Genomic DNA, 25,749 nt, shown 5'->3' on the forward strand with positions numbered 1-25,749 from the left:
TAGGAGTGTATTTAATATTTTTTACTTTGTTAAACATGTTATAGAATTTTTTTTGCTAAAAATTTAAGTAATGATGAAAAAAAAGTACATTAGGCCCTTATTTATTAGAAGTTGACTAAAAAAATATTGATAACGCTGGTTCAAGGAGGGCCCATATCTCCCTTAAATACACTCCTGGTATACACAAAATTATTAATATTCTAATTATAATAATTGTGTTTATATTATAGAATAATTTAAAAAAAATTCAGCAGGTTATTATACGTGAGACTATGTAAAAAATTTAATTTTGATAAAAATATTGGTAACTGCGATTTAACGTTGGACAGCATAGTTGTCATAGATGAATCCCAATTTAAACGATAAACTCATAGACTCATACATCATATATGAGAAAAAAAAGGTTGTTAATAATGTACTGTTCTGATAATGAAAGTACAAACTTATATAATTATATACGTCTTGAAATTTATATATAACATATAATATTCCTCGATAAAATATAGTGCTATGTGCAAATGCAAAATAAGTGTCCTAATAAAAATACATATTACACCATATAATTAAGGTTCATAATAAACGTATGAGCGGAAATGAATCAATGCGCATATTAAAACCATGCGCGTGGACTTCAAAAAAAAAAAAAAAAGCTAGTAAAACGGTGAAATATGAACGGATTGAATTGATTTTTTTATCATATCTTAGGAATGTTATTGGGCGGGTCTGATGAAAATTCAAACCTTAAGTCGTAAGTCGTATTATATAATAATATAAGATATAATAGGACGCGTACATGTATTATTAGCATACATAAAAATCGTTATTTTCCGTTAAAATTTGATAAATTTCAAATGCTCGTAACGGCCAGAGCAAGCTGTCCTCTCAAATACACAGAGTCTATATAGTAAGTACTACATGAAAATCTATTATCTCATTTACAAATTAGATTATTTTCAAATATCTTAATTAAAAAAAAGGATATTGTTGATAAATTTACAAAATGTCTGATTAAGTTATTAGATATTTTGTTATTTGTAATAACAAAATCAAATGTTATTTTAAATCATTTTGTTTAACAGATTTTAGTAAAATATAAAGCTTTTAAGACATTTTAAACATGAAAAATTATATAAATGATAATCTCATATATCAATTTTAAAAACTCATATTATGTTACACCAATAAAAATTAAGTGCAAGATTTTTTCAAAAATTTTCCTATGACATTTATTGTGATAATAATTTTAACAAAATTTGTGAGATTCAATAAACATATAATCTTTGATTCTTATTTATAATACATTCAATAACTAAATTTTTGAACTAGTGTCAAGTATATTTTAGTACAAACAATTCAGTTTTGTTCAACTAAAATAAATAATTTTGTACTGAGCTGTAACATTTAGAGTAAGTAGTTAAATTGAACTTGGTTATGAATTAGTAGTGCAGCATTAAGAATAAGGATCCTTAGTAATTAAAATTAATAGTAATTTAATATCTATATTAGAAATGTGAACAAGAGGTAATTTCATAATAATTAAAAATTAATTCCAACATTTTTATGACACATGAACAATTCCTAACTATGAGTGTACAGTATATACTCTGTCTTTCTAATTGAGATAAATAGTAATGAAAACTGATAAATATATTTAAAAGCATAATTAGAAAAAATGTTCCTGAAGAATTCGTAGCCATACGCTTCTCTACGTCTACAAGGATGTACAATTATTCACAAATTTGTCTTCGTTTTAAAAAATATGTTTAAGCGAATATGTATTTTTCATTTGCCTTCTTCAAATTACGCAAATTCATCTACATTTTATAGTATCCGTTTAATAAATTATAAATAGATAAACTTAAACGGTATATATTTGTAGAAAGTTAAATATGGCATCAACATAATAGGGAATTGCATTTGACGTAAACATGACATTAAATTTTCAAGGTTCACATGCTTTAATTATCATCCTTGGTAAAAAAAAATGAGGACTTTTCAATAATAAATTGAATTTTTATTTTAACATGTGATTAAAACCCATTAAACAATAATAATTAATATTGATTAATTTCATTGTATTTAGTATAAGAATAAAATTCAATATAAAGTAATTTAATAAAGCTAATTATATAATTTATCATTTTACTTTCAAAACGAAAAAAATATACTTCCTTCTTATATAGATCCACTACACAACGTATTAAGTATTATTATATGAGTGAACCTTATTATTATGATATCCGCTCATATATAATTGCTATATTAGTTGATAAACATAAAAAAAAACAATGGATAGAAATTTTTTTATTTTGCAATACTTAGTTGTTCGTTAATTATTTTAAAATAATATTATATTGATAATAGATAAATCAGGACGTAGGGAATTTTAATTGAGACGACCAAATTCATTTGATCAACTTCTTGGCTGGAAGCTATCACTCTTGCCATCCATTAAGTTATGACCCTGTTAATAAACTGCAATAGTAATTTGAATAGATGTTATTATTTTAGTAACAATATTTATAATTTATTTGAAAGATTAACAATAATTTTATGTTGATTGTTTTTAATCGTATATATAACTTTATTTAATTACAAAAAAATTTCAATGTAATGATCAAAAATATCTATAACGAAAGAGTGTAGTGTCATTTTAATTTTTACAATTATTTTCTTATCTTATAATTTTTATTGAATTTTTTTAAAAAAAAGCATTGAATATTGTAGAAGGAAATAGGATTAAATTAGGGCACTCAATTATTCATGTAAAATCGAATCAATTAACTGATATATGCATGACGTCAATGTATTTAAACAATTGAATGAATTAGTAGAATCAACATTTGACCACATGCGTAATTAAAGGGGTGAGACGGATCTTTTAAACAAAAATAATTAAATTGTGAAGAAACGTTTTTTTTCACTTTGGTGTTCTATTGGCTATGTCACCTCCAAAAATTTCATTGAGTCTTTTGACAGGAGCCCTAGGTAGCCCCTTATGTAGACACGTCACTAAATTTAAACCAATTTTTTGCACTGATTTTAAATGTCTAAACTTTTTAAATTTTTGTAATTATTGAGATTACCTCTAATCTACGATGGAGTGAAAGGTGAATCTCTGGTGCCATGGCTCATGTCTTTTTTAAATAATATAGCAATAATAAAGATTTAAATAATGTAAACGTTCTAAACATTATCAAATATTGAAATTAAATAAATGTGTCATAGGTAGTTTTGTTTAAACCCTTCTAGTATTCAAGTTTTCAATTGTAATTTATAACTTGGAGGTAATTAGAACGCCCTAATATTAAAATGTTACAATTTCTAAACCCTAATGATAAAAATTTAATGAATAAAAACTTATACTAACTTTTAAATAATAAAAATACCTTTTATTTAAAGCTTTAATTATGTAAATATAAAGCTTGACAATTATAAATAATATTTAATTACCGTAAGATAGGCATGTATTTAAGATGTCATTTTGAGTGGAAATCCAGACAAGGTTGAACTGAGAGTCTCATGGCCTCTAGTTAGTTACCAAAACATTTCTTCTCTTCAGAGGCATATTTAGATATTTACTATAAAAGGGTACGACTTTCAGAGCTCTATGTTCTGAAAGTTATACAGAAGCTTTACCCAACAACTTCCCCTAATTACCATAGTTTTATGACGATGGAGGATGGATTCTGATTTTGTACCCTCTCGTAAATACGCCACTATTTCTCGTTGGTATATATTAATTAAAAAAATGCATGTATCTACACCCAGAGAAAAACCTCGATCTATATAATAAATTCATCGTTCAATTTGATAAATATATCATTACTATTGAATCTATGATATATTTATCAATATGATAATTTTTTTTTCTTGTCTTGAACAATAATTATTTATAAGAATAATTATTTTGTTCGTATTAATAAAACATTATCATAAACCCTTGATCAAATTTCTCTATCAAAATCGATTGAGGTTTTTCTTTGGGTGTATAGAGGAAAGAAATTACTATCTGAGTTACAGGCTATCTCAAGATACCTCTTAACATTTAGAGACTAGCCATAGTACATGACTATCATTTGGAACAATGCCCCTACACATAAGATTCATGGAATTTCATGGTGGCGATATATAAATGATATATACAGAGTGATTACTTAACTCCACCAAATATCTTCGAAAATAATAGAGCTAATCATTATTTTATTTTTTAAACAATAATGGATCTTTATTAAACTGTTTTATACAAAAAAAAGGAATAATTTTCCCTCATTCTGTATACGCCAAATTCATATTAATTTTCGATATTCAAATGGCAACCCTAATTTTTTTTTATATCATCAGATTTAAATAGTCAAATATAAATTTTTTTTTCAACTAAATAAATTGGATGATAAAAAAAATGGGGTTACCATTTGAAAATCGAAAGTTATTGTTAATGTAGGGTATAAGGGATGATAGAAAATTATTCATATTTTTGTATAAAACAGTTCGATAAAGATTCGTTATTGTTTAAAAAATAAAATAATGATTAGCTCCATTATTTTTGAAGATATTTCATGAGGTGGAGTTAAGTAATCACTCTGCATATATATATATATATATATATTTATTAATGTATTTATACATGTATAAATAATGTATACATATGTTATTAAACCGCCCTATCAGTTAACGTAAGCTGGGTTTGCGTCTGTAAACAACACAATTTACTTCATAAATCATAAAAAAACTGTTATGGAAGTTTTTAACGATATTGTAGGTCATTGCGTTGCCATGAATTCTACTAAATATAAGTATTAAAATACAAAATATCAAAGTATTTTAGATATTACTTTAATTGATGCAACAATCAACATAATATCATGGAAAAATTGACCTCGACCATGTAACGTAATATAAGCAAGGTACTCAACATAGACTAATTAGTAATCCACATTATACCTACTTGCGTATTGGCATAAAAGAAAAATAAATTCTATACTCTGATTATTTTCACATTTAAATCAATTTTTCTTTTTTTTGTAATTGTCATGATGAGCGTATCATTATGAATAAATGAAAACGATAATTTAGTAATAATTTTTATGTTAATAGTTATCGATCTAGCCTTATTGAATAAATCTAACGTTTTTTATTTATAACGGATTACTTAAAGTTTGCACTAAAAATATAAAAACTTACTACGACTGTGAAGGTGCATTACGTTGTAAATATATTTGTAAGCAAACATTAAAATTAAAATACATATAAAACTTATGAATATAATAGGAGATTTCCGTATTTATTTTATATATAAACATTATTAAGAGTCACATGAAAATAACAGTTTATTTTTAATGATGATAAAAATTTAAGCTCTTGAATGATAGGTTAAAATTTTTTTATTTACTTATTAATTGATAAGAGATATGATAAAAAAAAACCCATCACAGGGGGGTCGCGGCACAGTGGTGACGTGGCATAGTTGGATCAAGTATAATGATATTTGACAGTGATTAAAATCACTATAAAAAAAAAAACGCTTCGATGCAAATCTTTAGATAGGGTTTATTTTTAAAAAATTGGTGGATTATTCCAAAAGCTACATGATCTGCTAGTTCCTTATTAATATCCTGATTAAGATAAAGTATGTCGAATGAAAAAGGGATTATTAAAAAATATTATTTCTCATAAAAAAATTGTGTTGATCCATACACTTTACAATAAGTTATAGTATTATAAAGTTAAATATGTAAAAAGTAAAATCGAGAATTTTCACACAAAAATAGCATTTGGTAACTAATTTCACCCTGAAGACAAAATAAAGTCCGAAAATTTTTTTTCCATAATAAAGTATATTACATTAGCTTTAATTTAAGATATATATAAAATTGTCACACTTTCCGGAACAGTTTCAAAAGTCAAGTTGAAAAAGTTAATTTTTTGTAAAAAAGTTGTCATTTTAAATCCCCCCCTGTGGGCAGGTTTAGGGTCAAATTAAGGTTTAAGGTTTAGGGTCAAAAAAATTTACCAAATGATAGGTAATAACATTATGCATCTATTAAAAAAAAAGTTATATTGATTTGTTCAATTTTAAAAAAGTAATGGCAGTTTTAAGTAAAAAAAATTTTAAAAATTTAAAAAATTAGCGATTTTTATATTTGTAATTTTTTGGAGATTTCTCCCATTTACGGGGAACGAGGGAATTTTTTTCAATTTTTGAGGGTAATGTCTTCGACTAGATACGATCTGTGATCTTTTGACGTATCGTTGAAAGAAATCGGTTTGGTGAGAGCTGAGAAAAAAAATTTTATTTATTCTTATTTATTTTTTCGACTTAACAATTTTAGTGTGCTTTATAATTTTGGTATAAAATAGTGACAGTTAGAGATGCAACTAGGGGGGGGGGCAAGGCTAAATGTTCCCAATTGACGAATTTAGATTATTTATGAAACTATATAATTCATTACATAAAAGTACTCTTTGGGGCGGGAAAATTACAATAGCACCCCTAAAAACTTGTTTTCATTATTTATTATACAGAGTGTTTAGTAAGTAAGGACACAGGTTAATTGTTACTCTATATATGCAAATTCAATGAAAAGTAGTTATTCAAATTAATTTTCTAAAAATATTAAACTTGATCGATGAATTTAAGATAAAAACTTCAAAATTCTAGTTAATAAATAAAGTTGAGCACTCCCAACAACTTTTTTTAATTTTTAAAAATTTATAGTTTAAATTATTTAATAACAAATTTAAGATTTTTGATCTCAACAAATTTTAAATTTCCTTTATAGTATCAAAATGATAATAATAATAATCAATAATAATGATAAAACTAGTAATATTTTTTTTTAATACAAGATAATTGATAGACTATGCCTCACTCAATATTTTTAAAAGTATAAAAAATATTAAATTTTCTATATTTAGTAGTTAATAGAATACTATGTTCTATAATTTTCAAAAAAAATTAGATCCTCATGTTTTAAAAATATGTCATGCCACAATGCCGATTTAATCATAATCATACAGCAAATCAATAATTTGTCATTGACCACTAAATTTTTTCTAAAATAGTAATAATTTTGAATATTATTAGAAAATAAAATATTAGAAATTGATCTATCTTAAATGTTGACTAGACGATGACAACTTTTGTATAAATATTTCATAAGTTATTAACATTTTTAAATGTAAACTAGAGGTTAGGTATGCTTGATGTGATTTTTACTATTGTGCCTTTTTCTACCATGCTACTCCTTTACTAAGTATAAAAATATTCATAACTTATAACTTACTGGTTTAATAATTGTTATCAAACAGTCATTTCCTTAGTTCAATCATTTTCTATTACATGAACTAATTAAATATATTTATATATTGCTATTAAGGAAAATAAAGTTGCTATCTATATGAGGGATAGGGGATAAACCTAAAAAAATATTTAATCACTTATAAATTAAAAAATAAAATAGTACTAAACAAATAAAAATTATTTTTTGAATTATTATTTTAGGAGAAATTAAGTGGTTAAACGATAAATAAATAACCTTGAAATATAAACGTTAATACTGTGTCTAGAAAATCTCGAAATTAACTGAAGTTTATTTTAAGGATTTTTTTTTTTTGCAGTGTGTTTATATGAAATGCAACAAAAATTTGTAGTATTGTCTGACTTAAAAATAATCCCGTCTTAATCAAAGTTCAAAGAATCGTTTGGCGGTGGACATGATTTTGGTAACAGCAGTACAGTGATGCTTAAATCATGGTTAACCTATGTGAATGTATTTTTCTTAAGTTGGTACTGATTAGTATTTTTCTACAATAGTAGTCTTATCATAATATCAATCAAAGGGCAATGGAATGTTCATATTTATCAAATGAAGTTAGCAATTTAGTTTTTATAGTTCATTATAATTTTTTTATTATATACATTTAAGTTAAAATTATTTTTATATATTATATGTAGATTAAAGTATAATTCAGGCATAATTATATTTCATGCATTGTAATTATCACCAACACGTTTCTGCCACCACCAGCTGTTGCTATTGAATGTCATTAGCGGAAGCAACGAACAACTTCATTGTATTATCTACAAGTAGTGAGTTGCAATTATGAACTGGTAGCACGTAGTTAGAACGTCGCGAGTTTTTTTATTTTGTTTTGCTCAAGTAAATTATTGCCGCGACATTTTCGATTTGAAATTGTTTTTACTATTTCTATAGTGGTTACTTTTATACAGTGTTAGTTAGCAGTTAATAGTTATTGTATCATCAAAAAAGAAAAGAAGTTCAATAGTTAAATGTCACCAACTTATAGCCACATTTCCTTTTGATAAAATTAGATTTGTGAAATTTTGTATTGTATTAAACTGCTTTTTGAGCTTAGCTACTTGAATTAAGTATCATGTAAGTGACTTAACCTTTCACTGCATGGAAGTGCAGGCTTACAAAAAAAATTGCTTTAAATTTCATGTACAATAAGGGCCCACAATTGGGATTGTTTTAAAACACATATTTTTCAAGGTCAAAATTTTAACTCTTGCAATGAAGAGTTAATTTGGTATTAATTAATATTATTGATCTATCAAATATTACTCTGACAAATTATGTTTACCTTCATTAATAAATGATAATTCTTGATGATTATAGATCATATAATTGATATATTAAGAATTATCATTCATTTACAAAGGTTTCATAATTATGATGTAAAATTCATTAATATTATATTTAAATAATTATTTTTCTTTATTGAGTAATCACTAAAATAATTTAAAGTAAAAAAATCTTTATGGTCATTAATCTGAAATTATATATTTGAATTTTTAATATTAATTTGCATTACTCCCAAATAAAATTTATCCTTACAATTATGTTAATAATTATTTATCAACAGTTTTTACATTATTTTTTAACATTTAAAAGGTACAAATGCTAAAAAAATACTAGTAATTTGTTTTAAACATTTCTCAGATTCAAATATTAATCAAGTTATTAATCTTATATTCAATGTATGTAAAAAAGTTAAATGAAATATTTTACAATTATAGAAATAATTTAAAATAGAATAAAAAAAAGTTATATTATCATTAAGTTAACTGTAATTTTCCTGTTTATTATTGATTATTTTACTCAAAAATAACCTAATTTTATCAGTACACAATGTATTTAAAGTTTATAAAAAAAAAACTTAAAAATTCATTAATATATTGGATTAGGACTGTTAAAAATTAATTAGTTTTTTATACTTATATCATAGTATGATAAAATAATAAAACCTTTAAAAGTGCTTCTGGTAGATTTTTGGATAATTTAAGTAAAATATTGGTCCGGATAATTATAGTTCAAGCTGTTTTTATTTACTAGTTGTTATTATCATTTTATTATTATATCATCTTCAATAGTACATTATAAACCAGTAGGGTGTTTTATAATGGCTAAAACTATAATAATAAATTATTAAAAACAAAAAAATACACCAAAACTTACAAAAAAAAAAAAAGAAAATTAAATTTAAGCATTTTCTTCTTGCATAAGTTTACTTTTTAAATATTGATTAAATCACACAACATTTAAAACTACTTTAAATTTTAAGAATAAATATTTAATTATATAGTATTAAAAGTATTGAGACACCTCAAATTATTTTTGATTGTCAATCCCCCATATATATTTTTTATATTTATTATTACAATATTCTTTGCAAAAATGTCATAAAAAAATGGAAAAATAATTTTTTATATTAATTTTTTTTTAAAGTAACAACAATCTTTACAGTATTATTTTTTACAATGAGCTATTGTATTAAAATTATAATTAGCTGTGAATAGCATGATAAGATACCATCCAGTGACTTTTAATGATCATTTATGTTATTAATTAAATTAACATGAGAGAAAAAAAATAAAGTAAATTTAAAGTATTTGTTTATATGAGTAGAAATACATTATAGAAAATAATTATTTAATAACATGTATATTTGAGATGACAACATAATACGACAAATGAACAATAAACAAAAATAAATAAATAACTTTATTAACAATAATTATTAATAAAATATTTCTATTATTAAATTAATTTAATTTTTTTTAATATTAAATTATTATCCACTCAACAAATCTTAATTAAAATATACACTCTTAGTATGGTATTAAAGCTTTATATGTATTGTTAATATCATACAAGAAGTGACTTAATGGAAATTTGTTCATTTATTTAAAAATTTTTTGATATATTTTTTTTATTAGATGTTTGAATATTTTAATTTATATATGATTTAAATATTAAACAATATTAAATCACTTAATTTATTTTAGAGTTTTTAAACTTTTTATAGTATTTAAAAAAATAAAATTTTATAAAAATAATGTGGCCAATTTTTGTTAGTTTGTAATAGTATACTTTTTCTATTTATATTTTAATGAGTAATATAAATTATGTATTTTTATGTTTATTTTTAAGATTAATTACTTGTGAAAACTAAAATGGAAAACTCTGGAAGTATTCGAGTTGAACAAGCTGTTGTATCAGATGAGCCTCTAATCAGTGCTTTAGATATTGCCCTTTTTGTTGTAATAATGACAGTAGCATACTTTTGGTACTTCAAAAGAGAAAAACAATCTAATGTTTCTGAAAAAAAACTTTATACTATTCAGTATGTGTTGAAATAATTATTTATTTATGAACTTACTAATTTTAAAATTGAGGCATTGCACAGAAAAGTTAGAAATCTCCTTTTTTTAAATAATTTCTATTTACAAAAAATTTGGCTTTTTATAACCAATAAATGTGGTATTTTTTTGGAAAATTTTTATTTATGTAAATTAAAAATAAATTAAGATGTATTTCAATATTGTAAAATGTAGAAGAGGAGATTGCTGACTTTGACTCAATTGTAATTTTAACTATCATTACACTTGAAATCTTCTTCTTCCTCTCCTTAATCCCAACTACTTGGGGTCGGCCAATCATTACATTTTAAATAAATATATATATACAAGGTGATTTTTTTAACACTAGCTACTCAATTTTTTTGGCTTTTGTTATATATGTATCTCCATTTAACTGTCATAAAATATTTTTTGTATTTATCCCATATGTCTTATAAGGGTGTCAACTTTATTTTTTAATGGAAAAATACATATTTAACTAGCTTATAAAATATAAAATGATCTAATTAAGTAAGAGACTTGTTGATAACAACTTTTGGACCAGTATTTCAATAGTTATTAACATTTTTTATACATTGGTGGGAGGAGGAGTGAGGTCAAGAAATATCTAATGATAAAGATAGTAGCATTCACTGCTCACTTTCAGTCATTAGTTTAGATTGATAATAACTTCTGAAGTAACCTAAAAAAGCCAAAACAATTGAGTAGCAAGTGTTTAAAGAATCACCTTGTATGTATATATATATTTAAAATATAATAATAGTTATATAATAATAATTACAATGGGCTAATTTAAATTAGTGCATTATCATAAAATGGATATCTCAATTTAAATGAGTAAATTGTATTGATTTGTATTTGTATTTCATAATAACTAATTTGCATAACTATAACCAAAAAATATTCTTAGGATTTGAACTTTAACAAAAATTTAAAATATTTTTTTCCTTTATCAAAAAATATTTATTCATTTTTCAATTTAAATTTGTTATTTTAGTTTCAATAGTTGCTCAAAAGTTATTTATAATACAGCAAATAAATTTAAAATATGTTAAAAATAAGCTATACAAATTTTAAATAAATTTTCTTGGATAGAATTTAAATATTAAGAAATTTCCAAATTAAATATAAAATGAATGCTTCCAAAAGTAGTTTTTTAACAATAATTTTAGGTCTACAAATAGTCTAAATTTCATATTAATTAAGAATTAAACTGCATTGAAGTTTATTTATGAATTTTTGAATTCTTTGAAACAGTTCTTATTAGATAATTATATATTGTTTTTATTTATTACAATGTTAAATATTCTTATTAATCTGACCAAAAGTAACATAAAATATGTCATTTTTTCAAAAGTTAAATAATGGCTAAGTGAAATATTTTTTTATACCACAAATCTGTAAATGAATTCTCGTTTAAATTTTTTAAAATTGTTATGTACATAAAGAAAGCAATTCTAAAAAACAAAAATAATTTAATATAGTTAATTATTAAATATTAATACATTTAAAGGATACTAATTTTATAGCTTTTTAAAATTAATGTTTAAACTTGTTGCATTATCATTGTGCATAAATTGTGTCAATGAAATTTCACAAATATTATAATTAAGTATTCATTAAAAAAGATTAAAATGGGTTAGTTTTACATTAGAATATTTTAATTATATATATGATACTGTAATATATACACTAAAATATACTATTTATATCTTTACTAAAAATATTTTTTATTGTTACCAAATTTCATAATTTTTTAGACCTTCAACTATAAATTCAATTGGTCAAACATCAAATAATTCGTTTATAAAAAAGCTTAAGTCTACTGATCGTAGTTTAGTTGTTTTTTATGGTAGCCAGACAGGAACAGCAGAAGAGTTTGCTGGTAGGATAGCTAAAGAAGGTGCCAGATATAAAATGAAAGGAATGGTAGCTGATCCAGAAGAATGTGATATGGTAATTTTAGTAAAGCATTAAACAAATATAAATAATTTAATATTGTATAGATGATATTATAGATACTAAATTTTTATTAAAAAGATTATAGGTTAATAAAATCTAATTAAAAATTCATCATATATAACAAATTTAAGATCATTTGTTAATATACAATTGATATTATTTTTTAGTATTTAAAATTTCCAAAGTTAGAATTCAACCATGAGTTTATTTTTAGATTTAATATTATTTAACTTAAATAATTATAAAGTTAATTATTGTAGTATATTATTATATACCGAAAAGATATGTAATGATATAAGTTATTTGATTAACTAATTAACTTTAGTTTAATTTATTTTTAGGCAGATTTAGTCCAAATGAAAGAAATACAAAAATCATTAGCAATTTTTTGTTTAGCCACTTATGGCGAAGGAGATCCTACTGATAATGCTATGGAATTTTATGAATGGCTTCAAAATGGCGATGCTGATTTGGAAGGACTGAATTATGCTGTAAGTACATAAACTTAAATTTTAATGTTTACTAATAACATAAATAATTTTTTATTAGAAATAAATTATGTAGTTAAAAGTTAGTGTACAATGATACCTTAACTATACCTCACAAAATATTTTTGAAAATATAAGATTTAAACATTTTTTTTTTTCAAAAATAATGATTCTTTTGTAGCTACTCTATAATAATATTAAATTTCTTCTATCATCTCTTTTACCATACCTAAAGCTATCGTTTATTAGCAGTGTAATGAATAGTTGTAAAAGCATAGGTATGTATTCGATTTACAGAGTTTACCTCTTATATAAATAAATGTTTATTTGTTCATCTAACTAAAACTCCATTGACTTGTAATTCACTGAGAATTGAATAAAATAAAACAAAATTTTTTTATTTAATTAAACTTGACTTTACAAAAAAAAAATAGGGTTCGCATTTGAAAAACAAAAAAGTAAATGATAGTTTATATGCCATAAAGGATGATAGTAGAAATTAAATTTTTTACATAAAGTAGCTCACTAAGGAGTCATTATTGTTAAATAAATAACAAAATTGATAATTAATTCAAATATTTTCAAAAATATGTTGTGGGATGTAGTTAAAGAATCACCCTGTATAATGCTTGCTTATGATGTTTACCATATTTAACTAAATGTATGAAATTATTGATGGAGTTAAAAAGAAAGTAAAATGTAACAAAAAAAGAGATTCACAGCAGCTTAAATTGTCTTAAAAATTTTCAAAATCTTATAATAATTTTAATTTAAAAATAACAAGAAAAATATTAATACTTATAAAATAATTATATTTATATGATAATGTAACTAATAATATATAGATATTACATTATTATATATATATTCTGTATAAGACATTTTCTCTTTTTGATAATCGTGTTTTAATAAAAATCGATATCAACTTGCATTGTTTGTTATATTTTTTATTGACATGTTAAATAGTGTCTACGTGATGGTTCATTGAATAACTGTAGAAATATATTCAGTGTCATACAGTTGTTGAATCTAATTGAATATAATACGTTTAATATGGAGGTCAACTTATAGTTAAAGCAGTTACTTAAGCCTTTTTATTGATGCAATTTATGAATAACTTATATATAAATTTTTAATTAAATTTAAACAATTATAAATGCTGTAGAGTTTTTAACTTGCTATAACTAGTTTTTTATGGGCAAGTATGAAATTGTAATCATAATTATCATTGTTAAATGTACCCAGTCATTTTTAATAAAACAATATTAAATATTAAACCAGCAATATATTTTGAATGATGTATATGCAGTACTTGTTCAACTATATAAATTAAAATGTAATAAAAATATATTTTATTTAGTGAAGTATTTTTAATGTGTTTTTTTTTTTAACATAACTTTTCATGCAATTTTTCGTGGAATATTTATTGTGTGATAAAAACTATTTAAATTAGAAAATATTATGTTTGGAAACAGAATACAAATTTGAAAAAATTATATTTTCAACATTTATTTCAGAAGTATATTACTGGCAATAACTATCCTTCACTTTAATTTATTAAAGATTTATGATAGTATTACATATTGTATATATTAATTTTTAAATAATCAGTATTTGATTATTATGTTTTATTTAAGTATTATATAACTATTATAGTGTTGTCTTAAATTTAACAAAATATTTAATTTAATAACTTTTTGCTATTAAGTTTTTATTTTTAAGTCATTATAAAAAGTTTTTTCTAGAATGTTATTTTTATGAAATATTTAATTAAACTGTCTGAAAAAATCTACTCTCAAGGATAAATTAATTATTCCATAACTTTATACTTCCTTTCCATTAATAAGTAACTGAAATGTTATTAATAATTTGTTTTGTCATTATTATTTATAATATATATATATATAATTAATATATTATATAATTAATATAATTTTTAATTATGCTATTTTCAATTAAAAAATTAATTTTTTTTATACTCCTTCATTTTTTTAAGTTACTTTATTATTTTTTTTATAATCAGGTTTTTGGATTGGGTAATAAAACTTATGAACATTACAATGAAGTTGCTATTTATGTAGATCAACGTTTAGAAGAACTTGGAGCTACTCGAGTTCATGAAATTGGCTTGGGTGATGATGATGCAAAGTAAATACAACCAATTTTCTCGAAAATTTAAAATACTAGATTTATTGATTATTTCAATAAATAATTTTTAATCTTATGTATTATGAATATTTAAGCATTTGGCTATTAAGTTGAAACTATAATATTTTATAGTATAAGAACAATAACTGAACATATTTTGATATATAATTTTTAAGAAAAAAAAGTTTTTTGTATAGTTTTGAATGTTAATAATTTTATAGTATTGAAGATGATTTTGTTTCGTGGAAAGAAAAATTATGGGAAAATGTTTGTGCACATTATGGAATTGAAGAAATGGGTGAAGAAGCAAATGTCAGGCAATACAAATCTGTAGATTGTTCTAATATCTCACTTGATCGAATTTACAATGGTGAAATATCACGTCTGAAGTCTTATGAAAATCAAAGATTGTAAGCTAAAAATATTTCTTCAATTGTTTTTATTTTAATATTTTTTTTTGTTGCTTAAGTCCATTTGATGTGAAAAATCCATACTTGGCTCCAATATTAATAAATCGAGAGTTACACAAATCTGGTGGTCGTTCCTGTATGCATATTGAATTTAATATTGATGGTTCAAAAATGAGGTATGATACTGGTGATCATGTTGCAGTCTATCCTAAAAATTCATCTGAACTTGTTGAAAAACTAGGACAATTATTAAATGTTAATTTAGATATTGTTTTTTCATTGTTAAATACTGATGGTTTGTTAATTTTATATTTTAACATAAAAATGTATACATTATATTATTAACTGATTTTCTCATTTATAGAAGAATCAAGTAAAAAACATCCTTTTCCTTGTCCCTGCACATATCGAACTGCTCTTACATATTACTTAGATATTACATCGAACCCAAGGACACATATTATGAAGGAATTAGCAGAATACGCTACTGATCCAAAGGTATTGTTTTTAATTAAATAATAATAATATTAAAATTTGTTAATGATAAAAATATTTTATTTTATCAATTTGTATAATAAATATTTTTAAATTAGAGTATAGTATTTATTTTTGGTACTATTACACATTTTTTTTTTTTTGGTAATAAATAGTAGTTATCCTATAGAATTCCAAATTAGGAATTCCTTTTTTTTAAGTTATTATAACAACAAAATCTTTCTTATCTTTAAATTTTTTTTTTAATTAATAACTAATTGTAAAAATGTAATTTTTCTCGACAAATTTATCTAATTTTTATTCTTTATTATGTAAGTAAGTTTTTTTTATTGCAGAAAATTATCTGATATTTCTAAAAAAATTATTAACTGGATATATACATACATTAAAAATAATAATATGATACCGTGTTTCCTTTAGTTGCACATCGCATTATTAACCTATATGGAAGTGTAACAGGATCTGAATCATAAGTTCACAGTAGCCTAGCGGTAAGGTTTACAACTTTTTGTTTATAATTCCATACTATGCCTCTTTTTTTCACATAATTTCCAGTATAATTTCAATGACTGGGTGTCAATTCCCTGGCTTCTGTGTTAGTGCTTACTTGTATCATGTGTTATATTTTGATGTACTACCTATGCAATTCAATACCCTTGCGTTTTTTTCCATGTATCGTTGTGTTTCCAACCTAGTATCTATCATGTTATTTGTTTTTGACACTTTTGTGAACAAATCATTTCAACGCTTCAACACACAAGTATCCCTTAAGTACAATATAATATGTGCAGATAGCTATATTTGGATTATTTATATTTGTATATACGACCTTATATGATTATCCATTATTGAATTGTGTTGACTATTTGTTTATTTTACTTTCGTTGGCCACCTTAATGTATATCATCATCGTAATTGGATTACTTAAAAAAAGGATTGTATTAAATAATTTAAAACATTTCAAAATAAAGAGATTTTTGAAATTAAAGTTGTAAATAACTAATAAAAATATTGTATAAAAATTATTTATTATTTTTAAATTATTCAAACTGTATGAATGTATTAAATCAACTTTTTAAGACAATAATAATTGATCATTTTAGGAACAAGAAAAATTAAAACTAATGGCAAGTTCAACACCAGAAGGAAAAAAAGAATTTCATGAATGGGTATTACATAATAATCGAAATATTGTCCACATTTTAGAAGATTTGCCTAGTGTGAAACCTGATATTGACCATTTATGTGAACTTCTTCCTCGATTACAATGTCGTTATTATTCAATATCATCATCACCTAAAGTTTATCCAAAATCAATTCATATAACAGCAGTAAAAGTGGAATATGAGACACCGACCAGTCGAATAAATAGAGGAGTTGCCACTAATTTATTATCACAACTGAAACCTAAAGAAAATGAACCATTACCTATCATTCCAGTATTTATCAGGCGATCTCAGTTTAGGTAATTAATTTAAAAACACTGCCAAATCTTTTTTTTTTACTCTGTTTATTGATTCAAATCCATTAATTTCTATATTACTTCTAAATTTTAAGTTAAAGATCACCTGAAGTATTTTTAATCACAAGTAAGAATAATGTGTCACAAAAACAAAAACTGTATCTCAAAAATTTTTTTTTTTTTTTTGAAAAATCTATTTCTACAACATTTTAAGTGTTTTTGAAATAATAAATCTTTTTTTCTTTAAATATTAAAATATTAAAATTAATAATTTTAGATTGCCCCCAAAAAGTCAAACTCCTATTATTATGATCGGTCCAGGTACAGGATTGGCTCCATTCAGAGGTTTTATTCAAGAAAGAGATTTTGCTAGAAAAGAAGGTTTGTTGTTAACTTAATAATATTATAATTAAAACAATATAAGTGTTTTTCAAAAGAAATTGCTATTTCAATAGTTTACATTATTAGTGTCTATAACTCTAATGAATGTTATTTAAGTGTTGTTTAATTTGATTGTAAATGTATTCAATACGTATTTATCTTTTAGGTAGAGAAGTTGGTAAAATGATACTTTATTTTGGATGTCGTAAAAAGGAAGAAGACTTTATTTATGAAGATGAATTAAAAGAATATGTTTCAAATGGAACATTGACCAAGGTAAATAAGTTTATAATTAAGCATTTCATTATAAATATGTATTGTAGAATTTTAATTTCAGATTTATTTTCTGTTTAATGATATTTCTTATTTGAAGTTTTTAGAGTAATATAATATTTTTTAATACTTAAAGTGTGAGTGTAGAATTAGAGAAACGTATCAACCTAAAAAAATTCTTTAAACTATTTTATCTAAATATTTTTTTTTTGAATTTAGTTTTTAAATCATGTACTTTTAATATTATTTTAACTAAAGCTTTTAATTTTAACTCTGAAAATTGTAAAACTCAATTCTATGAATAAAACTAGATAATACAGTTTAAAACAAATGTTACGTATCCAGTAGCACGTACTAGCACTATATACGTATATATATGAATCAAATACGCTTGTTGCAATCGGTCGTTTCGTTTTATATTAAAAAAAAAATATTAACACAGCTATGTAAAAGCACAGGTAAGAAATGTGATTTTTCCAAGTCGCACCCTAACACCAACTTAAATCATAGGAGAGGTATACTAACAAAAAAAAAAACTAACCAGTTACGGTGTACATCAAAAACGGAACAGAACTCAATATCCGTAATGCATATTCGGCGGCGGCCTTATCTCGGTGTCAAGGGCGGGGATTGTCATATTAATAGCTGGACAGCTGATATCGAGAGAGATACGGGTGAGAGCCAGCCTAGAGCGTAGGGCGGAGCCGTGTCACAGATTTTGGTTGATACATTTCTCTGATGCTGCAACGACAAATTATTGAATGACAATTATTAAAAATTAAGAATTACATCAATCATATATCAATGTAAATGTAATATTTTTCATTTAGATTTATCTTTTTTTTTTTAGATGATGTAATAAGTCAATTTATTGGATTCACATATTATTAGAACTTTATGTGTTTTCTTTTTAAAATGAAAATGTAAACAATAATAATGTGTATAGTAATTAATAAAATCAATAATTATTATAAAACAATAACTAATTAATTCCTCCATTAATCAATTGATGACTTTTAAAATAATTTTTCTGTATCCATTGTGTTATTCACAATAATTAAATAAGATCATTTAAAATTTGATATACAACTTACTAAACCCAACCTACTAAGTTTCAACTAAGCAATTATTTCTTAGTAAATAAAATATAAGATAATCAATAATTTATCTTAACAATTGAATTTTAACTCCATAAATTGTTGATTAAATTTTTTTTAAATGTTTAGCTTCATTTAGCATTTTCTCGTGATCAACCAGAGAAACAATATGTTACTCATTTACTAGAACAAAACGCTGATGAACTTTGGAATGTAATTGGTGAAAATAATGGACATTTATATGTTTGTGGGTATGTTAAACATTTCTTCCTAGTTATTATTATGTTAAATTTGTAATTTACTTTATTTAAATTTTTTATTTTAGTGATGCAAGAAGCATGGCCAAGGATGTTCATGCTATAATAGTAAAAGTTGTGATGGAAAAAGGTCAAATGACTAATACTCAAGCACTTAACTATGTTAAAAAAATGGAACAACAAAAAAGATACTCTGCTGATGTATGGAGTTGATTTTATAAGTAGTAAAATTAATATAGCAGTGCCGAAGTATAAGTTTTCATTGAAGTATAAATGCATTTTGATTACATTTTTAAATTAATAAATTACTTATACAAATTACAGTGATGTGTACTTATCAAATATTTTTTATAACACAACATAAGATACTGTTGGGCATGTAAAAAATGTATTGATTATAAAACTTGTTACTAATTAAGTTTACGTTGACAAATGTATAGTAAATTTCTGTATAATAATTAATATGTATGTTATGGGAATTTTTTTTAAATTATATTGTTTATATTAAACATAGTATTTATTTTTTCAATATTGTTTTAATACTATAATTGTTGTCTTTCTATCATTTACATGAAGTAGTTTTCNGTCATGGATCGTATAGAAAAATTCGGTGAAGGACTTTATCGGTATAATAATCGCGGATTAGTTGTACAAAATGCAAGAGAAGAAAAATTCCATTACAACTCTAAAGGATTACTAGTAATAATTATTATTTAAAATTATAGTAGATATTTTTAATATTTTAATTTTTAATACTTTAGGTAAGAGCTGTTAAAAGAGGTCGTTTCGATGTACGATACTACTATGACCATTTGAATAGATTAAGTACTCGCAAAGATAACTTTGGAAACGTAACGCAATTCTTTTATACCAACCATAAAAATCCAAATGAAGTAAGAAGATGGTTTAAAAATTTTTATTTAGGTCACATTAATATTTCTTTTATATATCAGGTCAATCAAATATATAGTCCTCGAGATGGAAAATTAATGTCATTGACTTATGATGATCGTGGCTTTTTAATTTATGCTCAAGTATTCAGACATAAATACTATATAGCTACTGACCACTGTGGTACGCCAGTAATGATATTCAATCAATATGGGGAAGGTATTAGAGAAATGATGAGATCTCCCTATGGTCATATAGTCTATGATTCCAATCCATACTTATACTTACCTATTGACTATTGTGGAGGACTATTAGATCAGGTACAAAACTAAAATTTTAATATTGTTAATTAAAGATATAAAAAGTAATATATATATATATATATATATATATATATGTGTGTGTGTGTGTGTGTGTGTGTGTGTTTGTATGTATGTATGTTGTAGATGATATCCATATTAAATTTTATTTTATTAATTATTATAAGCAAACATTTCTAATTTTTGATGTAGATTGCAAAAGCCTTAAATTAATTTTGAATTTATGGAAAGATAGTTACCTGTTATATAAAAAATTAAAAAAAAATTGTCATCTAGTAATATGCATATTCAGTATAATATAGGTATTATATTCTTATTTATTGTATATTTTATAGTCTAAGTACAAAATTTAATTGGTTTGCATTATTGGTTGTGATATAAATTACTTATTATACAAGGGTATTGATAAAATATATATATATATATATATATTTATATATTTCTTTTTTAAGTAAGTATTACCTAATGATTTTAAGAAATTGGTATACAGGGTAAAAAAGTTATCTGACTATATAATTTTAATATTACTAAGTGTTATAATTGTTATTTTTAGACTGTCATATTTATTTGATATTGTGATAAATTACTCTGAAATATGTTTAATACTATAATTAGATCTAAATTATTGCATAATGTTGTTATTAATTATTTTCACCTTTAATTTTTCTCATTTTATATAATATGTTGTGATTTTTTTATAATAAATTCAATAATACCTTAAAATGTTAAATGATTTTGGGTAAAGATTTTAAATTAAATTTTTTTGATACTGTTATTTCTGTAATTTTTATGTATTTATAATTAAAAATATACACCATGTGGAATATTCCTAAAAGTTTTTTTTATATTCTGGTTATATACATTAGTAGTTTTTTTTACATTTAATTTAAAATTTTAATAATATATTATATTGTAAAATGATTGGTAGTGTAATCTATAAATCTGTGGTAAATGCTGGGCATAATTTTAATAATTGTTGATTATAATAAACTATAAATAATTATTTATACAACAGTGTATGATGATTGATTTATTTTATTCATGGTTAAAAATTACTTGAAAATAATTTTGATTATAAACTTACATATTATGTAAGTTTATAACGGTGTACAATTATTTCTATGTTTTAATTTAATTAAGACTAATTTTTAATAGGTTCAAATAATCATCTTTAAAAACTTCACTTTTAATTGTGACTAAAATTAATTTTTATTAAATCAGCTTAACTTTTAGCCTTTAACTGAAATAAAGTATGTTTGACTCTATCTATAACTTATTTAAGATACATATTTGTGAAAAGAATTTTTGGTGATTGTGAAAAGATGCTGAAGTAAAATTTTGTTATTTTCAGGCTATTTATTAGTTGTATTAAATATATTATGTTGTGTTTAACGGTATCCCTGCCATCCCTATTAATAAATTAGCTATATTGAATAATTATTTCAATTTGATAGCTCAAAAAATGTAGTGGAATGTAAGAATGTATCTAATTTTAATCAAAATCAAAATTACATGTATGTTCTTAAATAAAGAATAATATTTTACAATTAAATCTCAATTATCTCTTATATTATCAAATATTTTATTTCCCCTTTAATGATGTAAAAATTGTAGTTATCAGAATTACAAATTTTGTCAATTGAGAAATTAGATTTTGAATAAAAATTTTGCTGAATTCAAGATTAGCTAATTATTTTAAACAACTTAATTCAGTTTTCAATTTTATCAATGTAGATTTAATTAAAGATCAATTTAAAAAAAGTCTCACTAAAAAAAATTATTAAGTTTTATAAAACTAATTTTTTGAGTATTACTTTTTACATTTATATGTAAATCCTGTTACAATAAAACTTATATATTACTACAATAATGAATAGTATTCAATATTTATATTAAATTTATCTATTTCAAAAATTTATACTAAAGAATAGTAATTTGGTGGAATTTTAATTATAAAGAAATTGCAATTTTATTTCATGAAAATGAATACACATTAGGAAAAAATTCAATATTATTTGTGTTTAATACTTAGAGTAACATAAATTATATTAAATTGACTAATAATTAGTAAATTAACTATAATTATTATAGTAAACGTGATGAGTTTTATATTCTAATTTCATTTTGCCCTAATTATGGGAAAAAATTTTCTTAGTTTAAAAAAACATTCATAATTTATTATTAAATTATTTCTTAAAAATATAATTTTGGATACTTAAACAAAATAATATTTATGATTAAATGGTGTTAATTATATATATATAACTCAATTATGTTATAAGTTATAGCTATTCAATCCTAAAGGTGACCGTTTTGTCCCACATTCCCCTACCATCGCCAAAAGAATATTTATGTTTTCTAAAAATTACCATTTTTGACTTGTCCTTTTTTATAATAAACATAAAATAAAAGACTTAATGCAGTAAAAATAAATATTTTTATAATAATTTTAATAAACTAATAAACTTGAACACATAGTAGCAAATAAAATATATTTAATTTTGAATAGATATCTTTTATGTTGTTCTATACATCGTAAAATTAAATTTTAATACAATAATTTAAAACCATATAGTTGAATATAAAAATAATTTTGGATAAACATAGAAATATTATTATTAGTTATTAGAACTTTAACTTAATCATTGTTACATTTAAAATATGCAACCATAACAAATGACATATTTTTAAAATTAATTCATGCATATCACCTAAAAATCTGAGAACAGAAAATTAGGTTCATTGTTGTAGTAAATTATTGTTCTACCTCCATAGTAAAAATAAGGATACTAGAACAATAATTGATGATAAAAAAAATTGATTTTTCTGCATAATGCTTTTGGTACCATTTGATATGTTGCATAAAGGAGTTTCACAGCATGCTTGACAAGCATATATCTTAATTCTTTCTCCAATTATAATACAACCGGGCTCACATTTAACTGAACAATTTCTTTCGAGTGACCACAATTGTTGAGTGGATGTGGAGCTCTCATTACTTGTTGTATATGAATATCGCTTCACCTTTAACATTACACATTATTTTTGAAAATTAAATTTGATATTGTACAAGATATTATTTATGTATAATTTTACTATAATCAGGTATGATATAAAATAAAATCTGAGGGGCTTAAGTCCTATGATTGCTGTCATAGCATTCTATAAATAAAAATATGTATAATTATTTTTAAGAGAGGAGTAAATAAAATGACCTCAATATTTTTTTTTTTTAGTTGAGTCAATAGTTTTGATCTATTTTTCTGTGGCCGTATATAATTTTATATCTAAAATAATTAATTTCAAAAATAACAACTTAAATTTTATGTAGTTATAACTTAAAAACACTTTAAAAGAAATAAGTAGAACTTAGTTTGTACTTTTATGTAAAAATAAAAAGTACTAATGTGGCAAATATCTTTATTTAAATTAAACTTTCAAAAAAATTTTCCAATTTGAATCAAGCAAATCAATCATAATTATGTTATATTTGAACTACATCTAAAAAAAATTTTTAGTTTTAATGAAATTTTTATCAGTAGTTTATAAAAAATTATAAGCATTGCAAATTACCATGCAAGTTTTTCTCTCTCCAGTACATTTAGTTGAGTATTTAGTATATTGTTCTTTGTCAGTAAAATTACTGCAACTCTTGCCATTCATCATTGTATTACATTCATAGCAATACATGTGATTTTCTTTTTCTAAAGCTGCATTTGTTTGATATATTTTTCCTGATAAATCTACTGAAAAATAAAAAATAATCTTTTAAAGATCTTTACTTTAATAATAATTATTTTTATTTACTTATGAAATACAAACATTTTTGTCTTATATCAAAAATGAAATAATTATGATCGTATATTTAATTTTTAATAATAATCACGTGTAATAAATTTAGACATGAGACGTAGTCGTGTATTGTTAATTATTAATAAAACACGACAGTTTCGTGTTACCATCTTAGTTTCCACATTACTTAAAGAGCTTAAGTCATTAAGAGACGACATACAAGAATAAAACAGCTATAACCATGTTTTACGCAGTCATAACTTAATTTGATATTTATTGATGACCGAGTCCACATATTTTTACTAAATTATTGATGACAAAATTATCTGTAATCTAATTTATTTTCGTTTACACCATTAAATGATGACATCATGAAAATAAAATACTAGAAAATTTCTAATAAATTTTAGTAAAATTCCCTATATTTTGTATTTTTTATGTTCAATAAATAACTTTAGTGTTGCGTTGTCGAAATTATAAAAACGCTAGATCATAGTGAACACTGTGGTGTTAATAAAATTTGATAAAAGTGTCTTAGCGGGAAATAGTTTTTAGCAAAAAATGTTATTTTTTTATCATTTTCACGTCCCCATCGAAGTGTTTCTCAACCCAACCCAACTCACTTTCTTATGGTCAAAAAAAGAGTTACTTGAAAATAAAAGTAAATAAATGGATTTTGTAAATTTTTCATTCCTCCGTATGACTTTTTATGAAGAATTACAAATCATCTCAAAATTATTCCATCATTAAATAAGTTTATGGAAACATGATTTTCATATAGTTTTTATAAAGATATTTTATTTTCGAATTTCAAATATGTTTGCAACAAAAATTTTATATACTATTGTTATATCTTAATGTTTTGAATTAATATCTCTACATTATGTAGTAAAAATTACTTACCACATTGAATAAATATAATAAAATTGTTAATGGCGAACACTATTTTCCATTCCATATTTTCTACTTAAATTTATTTTGTCATAAATTAATGACACTAAGTATATTACTCTGCTAAACCATTATTTTTAATTTAATGTTATCACTATTATACAGTACTGCCCGAACTGTGTATAACTTTTGGATTTCGTCAGCGACGTGGTAAAT

At 23.0% G+C, this 25,749-nt stretch overlaps 3 protein-coding genes across 5 annotated transcripts; 2 read left to right on the plus strand and 1 right to left on the minus strand.

Moving 5' to 3' along the window:
- Window positions 1-725: 725 nt before the first annotated feature.
- On the plus strand, window positions 726-20,152 carry LOC126900252 (NADPH--cytochrome P450 reductase). 2 transcript variants are annotated; one of them, XM_050675834.1, is made up of 15 exons: window positions 726-904; window positions 7,621-7,873; window positions 7,958-8,092; window positions 10,458-10,650; window positions 12,427-12,622; window positions 12,970-13,119; window positions 15,140-15,264; window positions 15,486-15,674; window positions 15,734-15,969; window positions 16,039-16,172; window positions 17,273-17,634; window positions 17,909-18,012; window positions 18,179-18,288; window positions 19,512-19,633; window positions 19,708-20,152. In XM_050675834.1, exons 4-15 carry the CDS (start codon window positions 10,481-10,483, stop codon window positions 19,850-19,852), a joined length of 2,043 nt encoding a protein of 680 aa, XP_050531791.1. In that variant the 5' UTR covers window positions 726-904; window positions 7,621-7,873; window positions 7,958-8,092; window positions 10,458-10,480; the 3' UTR covers window positions 19,853-20,152. The 2 variants fall into 2 exon arrangements, with proteins under 2 accessions (XP_050531791.1, XP_050531790.1); XM_050675833.1 differs by lacking the exons at window positions 726-904; window positions 7,621-7,873; window positions 7,958-8,092 and adding an exon at window positions 8,099-8,399.
- A 75-nt stretch (window positions 20,153-20,227) lies between these two features.
- Window positions 20,228-20,862, plus strand: LOC126902093 (teneurin-a-like). The gene is made up of 3 exons (XM_050679117.1): window positions 20,228-20,338; window positions 20,401-20,532; window positions 20,593-20,862. Exons 1-3 carry the CDS (start codon window positions 20,228-20,230, stop codon window positions 20,860-20,862), a joined length of 513 nt encoding a protein of 170 aa, XP_050535074.1.
- Window positions 20,863-23,347: 2,485 nt separating this feature from the next.
- Window positions 23,348-25,733, minus strand: LOC126900909 (uncharacterized). 2 transcript variants are annotated; one of them, XM_050676944.1, is made up of 3 exons: window positions 25,546-25,733; window positions 24,424-24,593; window positions 23,348-23,874 (listed from the first exon to the last, which is right to left on the minus strand). In XM_050676944.1, exons 1-3 carry the CDS (start codon window positions 25,598-25,600, stop codon window positions 23,614-23,616), a joined length of 486 nt encoding a protein of 161 aa, XP_050532901.1. In that variant the 5' UTR covers window positions 25,601-25,733; the 3' UTR covers window positions 23,348-23,613. The 2 variants fall into 2 exon arrangements, with proteins under 2 accessions (XP_050532901.1, XP_050532900.1); XM_050676943.1 differs by having other exon boundaries at window positions 23,351-23,874; window positions 24,424-24,596.
- Between the last annotated feature and the right edge of the window lie 16 nt (window positions 25,734-25,749).

Source organism: Daktulosphaira vitifoliae, unplaced genomic scaffold (genome assembly GCF_025091365.1).
Source record: "Daktulosphaira vitifoliae isolate Bord-2020 unplaced genomic scaffold, ASM2509136v1 Scaffold_3, whole genome shotgun sequence".
Lineage (NCBI taxonomy): Eukaryota > Metazoa > Arthropoda > Insecta > Hemiptera > Phylloxeridae > Daktulosphaira > Daktulosphaira vitifoliae.

Coding starts and splice junctions, on each gene's coding strand:
- LOC126902093 (XM_050679117.1), top strand. CDS start 20,228: ATGGATCGTATAGAAAAATTCGGTGAAGGACTTTATCGGTATAATAAT. Junction 20,339..20,400: donor ACAACTCTAAAGGATTACTA/GTAATAATTATT, acceptor TTAATACTTTAG/GTAAGAGCTGTTAAAAGAGG. Junction 20,533..20,592: donor ACCATAAAAATCCAAATGAA/GTAAGAAGATGG, acceptor TTTATATATCAG/GTCAATCAAATATATAGTCC.
- LOC126900909 (XM_050676943.1), bottom strand. CDS start 25,600: ATGGAATGGAAAATAGTGTTCGCCATTAACAATTTTATTATATTTATT. Junction 24,597..25,545: donor TATTATATTTATTCAATGTG/GTAAGTAATTTT, acceptor TTTATTTTTCAG/TAGATTTATCAGGAAAAATA. Junction 23,875..24,423: donor GAGAGAGAAAAACTTGCATG/GTAATTTGCAAT, acceptor GTAATGTTAAAG/GTGAAGCGATATTCATATAC.
- LOC126900252 (XM_050675834.1), top strand. CDS start 10,481: ATGGAAAACTCTGGAAGTATTCGAGTTGAACAAGCTGTTGTATCAGAT. Junction 13,120..15,139: donor TGGAAGGACTGAATTATGCT/GTAAGTACATAA, acceptor TTTTATAATCAG/GTTTTTGGATTGGGTAATAA. Junction 16,173..17,272: donor AATACGCTACTGATCCAAAG/GTATTGTTTTTA, acceptor TGATCATTTTAG/GAACAAGAAAAATTAAAACT.